The sequence below is a fragment of the Pristiophorus japonicus genome, unplaced genomic scaffold, assembly GCF_044704955.1.
Source record: "Pristiophorus japonicus isolate sPriJap1 unplaced genomic scaffold, sPriJap1.hap1 HAP1_SCAFFOLD_348, whole genome shotgun sequence".
NCBI lineage: Eukaryota > Metazoa > Chordata > Chondrichthyes > Pristiophoridae > Pristiophorus > Pristiophorus japonicus.
The window spans coordinates 479920-488385 of NW_027253303.1; the positions used below are offsets into that span (position 1 = coordinate 479920).

The following is an 8466-nucleotide window of genomic DNA, read 5'->3' on the forward strand; positions in this document are numbered from 1 at the left end:
GAAACGAAACACTTAATAAATAAGATGGAATTGTACATAACCGATCGACGTACTTTTGGGACGCGTACTTCCTGCGGGACAGAAATGGCCAGGTGGACAGATTCCTCCAATTCCTGAAGTTGAAGAATTTGATGGTGAGCAAGGGGATGATGGAGTGGGCGAGGAGGCCCCAGATTCACAGTAATACCCAGGAGCACAGAGCCCACTGGGAGCTGTCTGACCAACATCCTACGCAGGACACAAAAAAGAGAGAGAAGGTAAGCTCGGTTAGGGATTTACCATCCAGGCACAGTGAGATCATCACCCTGTGAAAAATTGGGATGGTCAGGAACTGTGGCAACAAAGACGTGGATCGGTGTTGGAGCTGATAATTGAGACCAGGGGCCTGAAATGGATGACGGCCAAGGCCCGCCCAAGTGCCACCAAGAGTACAGTCGACGGCTGCCAAGAGACCGGGCGGTACTTTGCCAGGAAGATTCCTCTAAAAAAGGTGGCAGTACCGCCTGGCTTATGCCGCAAATCTGGGCGGCAGCGGGCGGGAGCTCTCAATCTTGGCGGCAAAGGCTCTTGTCGCCCAAGTGCCGCCGAGGATGGAGTCAAGCCCAGGGAGGGGATGGGGGGGGGGGGGGGGGATGAGCTGAAAGTGAAAATCATTACAAAAAAAAACCCAACGGAACACCTTCAGGGGACCCCCATCCAGGTAAGTCGCTGTGAAAATTTTAAAAGATGTTCACTAACCTTTTTTTCCCGTTCTTCGTACCTACCGTCGGGGTAAGAACAGCCTCCATGCAGTGGTCCTTCCCTCTGCTGGCATCGACTCCCGCTCGCACCAATCTGGCACCTCGGCGGGCGGGAGGCCACTCGCGCTACTTGACTGCCAGAGGACGTCAGCGGACGGTTCCCAACGGTACTCTCCCCCACCTCGCCCCCCCCGCCCGTTACAGCCCAAGTGGAAACTGGGTGAGAGAGGAAACATAGAAACATAGAAAATAGGTGCAGGAGCAGGCCATTCAGCCCTTCTAGCCTGCACCGCCATTCAATGAGTTCATGGCTGAACATGAAACTTCAGTACCCCCTTCCTGCTTTCTCGCCATAACCCTTGATCCCCCGAGTAGTAAGGACTTCATCTAACTCCCTTTTGAATATATTTAGTGAATTGGCCTCAACTACTTTCTGTGGTAGAGAATTCCACAGGTTCGCCACTCTCTGGGTGAAGAAGTTTCTCCTCATCTCGGTCCTAAATGGCTTACCCCTTATCCTCAGACTGTGACCCCTGGTTCTGGACTTCCCCAACATTGGGAACATTCTTCCTGCATCTAACCTGTCTAAACCCGTCAGAATTTTAAACGTTTCTATGAGGTCCCCTCTCATTCTTCTGAACTCCAGTGAATACAAGCCCAGTTGATCCAGTCTTTCTTGATAGGTCAGTCCCACCATCCCGGGAATCAGTCTGATGAATCTTCGCTGCACTCCCTCAATAGCAAAAATGTCCTTCCTCAAGTTAGGAGACCAAAACTGTACACAATACTCCAGGTGTGGCCTCACCAAGGCCCTGTACAACTGTAGCAACACCTCCCTGCCCCTGTATTCAAATCCCCTCGCTATGAAGGCCAACATGCCATTTGCTTTCTTAACCGCCTGCTGTACCTGCATGTTAACCTTCAATGACTGATGTACCATGACACCCAGGTCTCGTTGCACCTTCCCTTTTCCTAATCGGTCACCATTCAGATAATAGTCTGTCTCTCTGTTTTTACCACCAAAGTGGATAACCTCACATTTATCCACATTATACTTCATCTGCCATGCATTTGCCCACTCACCTAACCTATCCAAGTCACTCCGCAGCCTAATAGCATCCTCCTCGCAGCTCACACTGCCACCCAACTTAGTGTCATCCTCAAATTTGGAGATACTGCATTTAATCCCCTCGTCTAAATCATTAATGTACAATGTAAACAGCTGGGGCCCCAGCACAGAACCTTGCGGCACCCCACTAGTCACTGCCTGCCATTCTGAAAAGTACCCGTTTACTCCTACTCTTTGCTTCCTGTCTGACAACCAGTTCTCAATCCACGTCAGCACACTACCCCCAATCCCATGTGCTTTAACTTTGCACATTAATCTCTTGTGTGGGACCTTGTCGAAAGCCTTCTGAAAGTCCAAATATACCACATCAACTGGTTCTCCTTTGTCCACTTTACTGGAAACATCCTCAAAAAATTCTAGAAGATTTGTCAAGCATGATCTCCCTTTCACAAATCCATGCTGACTTGGACCTATCATGTCACCATTTTCCAGATGCACTGCTATGACATCCTTAATAATTGATTCCATCATTTTACCCACTACTTAGGTCTCCAAACGGGAGGCAAAACTCGGCAACAGTCGGCAGTAAGGCCACCAGTATCGGGCCCCGTGTTATAAAAACGTGAGAGAATTTTTCGGCTGAATTTTGGGATGACAGAATTCGGTTCAGGTTTCCATCAACTTGATGTAAGAATAGAAAGATACAGGCACCCCAGTGATTTTCTTCCCATAGGCAACAAAATTCCAGAACTAAATCTGCTCTAGGACAAATATATACCAAAAGTGTATGACAATAAATCACATGCTCCTCACAGAAAAGAGCGTAGGTTTGCCAGATGTGCTCATTTCGGACCAGAGTGGTTAACATTCCCGATTCTGGAGAACACATCAAGTGCCCAAACACACATGAGATGGAATGGCTGTGGGCACACCCATCTCAGAAGTACGTCACACACAAGAACATAAGCAATAGGAGCAGGAGTAAGACATCCGGCCCCTCGAGCCCGCTCCGCCATACAATAAGATCATGGCTGACCTTCTACCTCAGCTCCACTTTCCTGCACTGTCCCCATAGCCCTTGATTCCCTTAATATCCAAAAATCTATCGACCTCTGTCTTGGCAGCCCTCTGGGGTAGAGAATTCCAAAGATTCACCACCCTCTGAGTGAAGAAACTTCTCCCCATCTCAGTCCTAAATAGCCGACCCCTTATCCTGAGACTGTGACCCCTGGTTCTAGACACCCCAGCCCGGGGGAAACATCCTCCCTGCATTTACTCTGTCAAGCCCTGTAAAAATTGTATATGTTTCAAGAGAGACTGAGACAGAATGCATACACTCAGCTTTGGGGCAGCTGACCAGGTTCAAATAATTGTATCTTCAACTGGCCGACTGGCTGTAAAATGAACATCAATTTCAATGGAATAAAGGGGTGGACATTCCACATTAAATTTACACTCAGAGGTTGGAAATCTACCTCATAGTCTTGAGCTCGCTCCAGTAAGTTCACTGGCTGCAGTTTGCACCATCTACAAGATGCACTGCAGCAACTCGCCAAGGCTTCTTCAACAGCACCTCCCAAAACCACGACCTCTCCCACCTAGAAGGAGAAGGGCAGCAGGTGCATGGGAACACCACCACCTCCACGTTCTCCTCCAAGTCACACACCATACTGACCTGAAAATCTATCGTCGTTCCTTCATCGTCGCTGGGTCAAAATCCTGGAACTCCCTCCCTAACAGCACTTTGGGAGTGTTATGTCTTTAGATGCTCTGATAATGACTCTACGAGGCAAAGTATTGCACTTGAACTGTAGTGACCTTAGTCTATTTAATATAACTCCAGAGTGAGGATACCACATGGTAGACTCCCTTTTATACCTGGTTACCTGTGGTGTACAGGTGACCCCTGGTGGTGCCAGAATAGTGTATACAGTGTGACCCTTGTTGATGGTATCTCTGGTAAACAAGTCCCCATCTTATGCAGCTATACAGTGACTACACAGAGAGTATATCTATAGTGTACATATATAACAGGGAGCACCTTCACCACACGGACTGCAGCGGTTCAAGAAGGCGGCTCACCACCTCATTCTCAAGGGCAATTAGGGATGGGCAATAAATGCCGGCCTTGCCAACAACGCCCACAAATAAAAGAACACCTCTCGTTAGAGGCAAACTGGATCTTTTTGGGTACAGGCTTGACAAGGTGGACGCAGAGAGGATGTTTCCACTGATGGGGGAGACTAGAACTAGAGGGCATAATCTTAGAATAAGGGGCCGCCCATTTAAAACTGAGATGAGGAGAAATTTCTTCTCTCAGAGGGTTGTAAATCTGTAGAATTCTCTGCCTCAGAGAGCTGTGGAAGCTGGGTCATTGAATAAATTTAAGATAGAAATAGACAGTTTCTTAAAGGGGTTATGGGGAGCGGGCGGGGAAGTGGACCTGAGTCCATGATTGTATTAAATGACGGAGCAGGTTCGAGGGGCCATATGGCCTACTTCTGCTCCTATTTCTTATGTTCTTATAATCACAATAGGTCCAACATTGCAGCTCATCACTGCGATATATTCAAATGAATTATGAAATTTAAAAAATACATTGGTATTTGTTAACCTAAAGTGCTACAATGTTTGGTGCTTCTAGTCTGTGGGTACCTGGCAGTATCTCGCTCCAGGGCAAGGTGTACACTGGGTGGCTGAGGAAAGCCCATTGAGCCTGCTGTAGGTTCCGACTGGGCACGGCTGCCTGGCATCCCCTGTCCCACTTGGGCAAAACCACCCCTTTGGGCAGGGCCTTTTGGTCGAGCCCCTCCCATCTTCCGGGACGCAGAAGTAACCTGCAAAAGGAAACCAGCATCACTGATCATTCTTCTCAATAGACCGGCTGGCCTCTGGTTGAAACGTTGTGGGGTTAGATTCCCAATCTGCCGCCAGGGTGCAACACTGGCGTTGCGGATTGGCCGTCTTGGAAATGCAAACTGGGCGGATTTTACAGCGACCAGGTGTTCTGCTCCCCTGGTTTATTGCCCAAGCGCTGATGACAAAGATTAGCCCCACGATGTCTGGTTGCTGAGATGGTGCTACATTTAACCTGGCCTGTCCCTTTAAGACTACTGTTCAAATATTCTCTGTGGGGAAATGGTCTAAATAGGTACCTCCACTCTACCTGACTGCAGGGAGTTCAGGGCCCGAGTGATTAGCTTCGATCGCCTAGATGTGTCGGAGAGGAATTTCCAAGATTTTTTTCCCCCCTAATTGGCCTGGATTTTTTAATCTGTTTTTTCACCTCTCCCAGGAGATCACATGGTTTTGGTTGGGGTGGGGAGTGTATGTATGGTGATAGACCAGGTATCGCAATTGTGTGGGACAGGCTCGATGGGCCAGAGGGTCTTTACCCGTCCATCATTGTTCCTATGTTCATCTGTATGTTTAACCCTCCCCCCCCCGAGGAAGCCCCACCACTATTTTACCCCAAGGTACCCCCACTACAATTCCCCGAGAGGTACCTCCACTACATTGCCCCCAAGAGGTATATATCTCTGCTATTTTACCCCAAGGTACACCCACTATATTCCCTCCAGAGGTATCGCCACTATTTTCCTTGCCGATGCCCAACAGCGGGCATTGCCTGCAATACAGGCCTGCGCCAAGTGTTACTGTCTCAGTTTTGAACACCCAATGCCCTCTCCCTGTGATGAGCAGGCGGGTGAGGTATTGGCACCTGGTGGGCAGATGCTGCACTCGGAAGCTCCGTTGGTGTCGGTGTGGGTGCCAGCCAGACAGGCCTGTGGCTCGCCACTCTGCTCCGCGCAGGCCGTACCGCTCCAGCAGCGCTGTGCAGTGGCGGTGATCGACCCAACGGGACAGAAATAACCTGCAATTCAAGCAGACATTTACAATTAGCAGCGGATTAATTTGCAAGAAAAAAGGGGCTGAAATAATAACTGGTTATTTCATTAGAGGTTTTCTATCGTCTAGAATTCACACATCAGGTAAATCACTGCATCTATTTTTACCCTTAACAGAAGGGAATGTACCCTCAGGGTCTTTATCCCCAATCATGTGACCCCCTTATATGGCTCCCTGATAAGGTGCAACATCCCCACTGACACCTGGGAGTCCTTGGCCAAAGGCCGCCCTAAGTGGAGGAAGTGCATCCGGGAGGGCGCTGAGCACCTCGAGTCTCAACGCCGAGAGCATGCAGAAATCAAGCGCAGGCAGCGGAAAGAGCGTGCGGCAAACCAGTCCCACCCACCCCTTCCCTCAACGACTATCTGCCCCACCTGTGACAGGGACTGTGGTTCTCGTATTGGAATGTTCAGCCACCAAATAACTCATTTTAAGAGTGGAAGCAAGTCTTCCTCGATTCCGAGGGACTGTCTATGATGATGATTATCTGGCTCCTATACAGACCATGTTAACTGACCTACTCTCATCTCTGCCTATGCTGGTAGGTAGGGGGCCATGTAAAAGAGATCTGCTGAGGGTTGCAAATTCCCTTTGATTGACAGCTCCCCGTGCAGTGCTGACCAGGAGCTGGTTGAGTGGGAGAATCACACTGAGGTCCTCTGTTGCACTCTTTGGCACTTTGTGCCGGTGCTGTAAGGGGCAATGCTGTGCTGTTGCCCTGGTTCAGAGGCTTACAAACAAAGGGGTAGAGCTTCCACCTGCCACCCGTGCATAAAACGTGATTTCAATCGAAATTAAAATTGGGTTCTCCAATACAGCGCGACCTCTCTCACCTCTCCCAACGCAACCGCTCCCTCTCCAATGCAACCGCAACCTCTCCCAACCCCAACGCAACCTCTCCCAACGCAACCTCTCCCAACGCAACCTCTCCCAACGCAACCTCTCCCAACGCAACCGCAACCTCTCCCAACGCAACCGCAACCTCTCCCAACGCAACCTCTCTCAACGCAACCTCTCCCAACGCAACCTCTCCCAACGCAACCGCAACCTCTCCCAACGCAACCTCTCTCAACGCAACCTCTCCCAACGCAACCTCTCCCAACGCAACCGCAACCTCTCTCAACGCAACCTCTCCCAACACAACCGCAACCTCTCTCAACGCAACCTCTCCCAACGCAACCTCTCCCAACGCAACCTCTCCCAACGCAACCGCAACCTCTCTCAACGCAACCTCTCCCAACGCAACCTCTCCCAACGCAACCTCTCCCAACGCAACCCCTCCCAACGCAACCGCAACCTCTCCCAACGCAACCGCAACCTCTCTCAACGCAACCTCTCTCAACGCAACCTCTCTCAACGCAACCTCTCTCAACGCAACCTCTCCCAACGCAACCTCTCCCAACGCAACCGCAACCTCTCCCAACACAACCGCAACCTCTCTCAACGCAACCTCTCTCAACGCAACCTCTCTCAACGCAACCTCTCTCAACGCAACCTCTCCCAACGCAACCGCAACCTCTCTCAACGCAACCTCTCCCAACGCAACCGCAACCTCTCCCAACCCCAACGCAACCTCTCCCAACGCAACCTCTCCCAACGCAACCTCTCCCAATGCAACCTCTCCAAACGCAACCTCTCCAAACGCAACCGCAACCTCTCTCAACGCAACCTCTCCCAATGCAATCTCTCCCAACGCAACCGCAACCTCTCTCAACGCAATCTCTCCCAACGCAACCTCTCCCAACGCAACCGCAACCTCTCCCAACGCAACCGCAACCTCTCTCAACGCAACCTCTCCCAACGCAACCTCTCCCAACGCAACCGCAACCTCTCTCAACGCAACCTCTCCCAACGCAACCTCTCCCAACGCAACCGCAACCTCTCTCAACGCAACCTCTCCCAACGCAATCTCTCCCAACGCAACCGCAACCTCTCTCAACGCAACCTCTCCCAACGCAACCTCTCCCAACGCAACCGCAACCTCTCTCAACGCAACCTCTCCCAACGCAACCTCTCCCAACGCAACCTCTCCCAACACAACCGCAACCTCTCTCAACGCAACCTCTCCCAACGCAATCTCTCCCAACGCAACCGCAACCTCTCTCAACGCAACCTCTCCCAACGCAACCTCTCCCAACGCAACCGCAACCTCTCCCAATGCAACCTCTCCCAACGCAACCTCTCCCAACGCAACCTCTCCCAACGCAACCTCTCCCAACGCAACCGCAACCTCTCCCAACCCCAACGCAACCTCTCCCAACGCAACCTCTCCCAACGCAACCTCTCCCAACGCAACCGCAACCTCTCTCAACGCAACCGCAACCTCTCCCAACCCCAACGCAACCTCTCCCAACGCAACCTCTCCCAACGCAACCGCAACCTCTCCCAACGCAACCTCTCCCAATGCAACCGCAACCTCTCTCAACGCAACCTCTCCCAACGCAACCTCTCCCAACGCAACCGCAACCTCTCTCAACGCAACCTCTCCCAACGCAACCTCTCCCAACGCAATCTCTCCCAACGCAGCGCAAGTTGAAAATCTATCCCACAATCACATTTTGATTCGAGCCCGCTGAATTATCAGTCAGCGGAGAGTGTCCTTTTACCTGCTTGACACAGTCCTGTAGGGGCCATCAGACTTCTCTCCGCGCAGTACCTTCCCCGAGGACACGGAATACACTCTGAAACTTCCCTCAAACCTGCATATAAAAATAAAAATCTCTCTTTATTTTATACACAAAGTAATCT

At 50.9% G+C, this 8466-nt stretch overlaps 1 protein-coding gene across 1 annotated transcript; it reads left to right on the top strand.

The window, feature by feature from the left end:
- The first annotated feature begins 390 nt into the window (after positions 1–390).
- Positions 391–8254, top strand: LOC139250093 (myb-like protein D). The gene is made up of 2 exons (XM_070872669.1): positions 391–490; positions 6537–8254. The coding sequence occupies exons 1-2, from the start codon at positions 391–393 to the stop codon at positions 8252–8254; spliced, it is 1818 nt and encodes a 605-aa protein (XP_070728770.1).
- The last annotated feature ends 212 nt before the right edge of the window (positions 8255–8466 follow it).

Excerpts from the sequence above, each read along its gene's own strand:
- LOC139250093 (XM_070872669.1), top strand. The coding sequence starts at position 391 with ATGGATGACGGCCAAGGCCCGCCCAAGTGCCACCAAGAGTACAGTCGA. Across the intron at positions 491-6,536 it reads GGAAGATTCCTCTAAAAAAG|CGCGACCTCTCTCACCTCTC; the intron begins GTGGCAGTACCG and ends TCTCCAATACAG.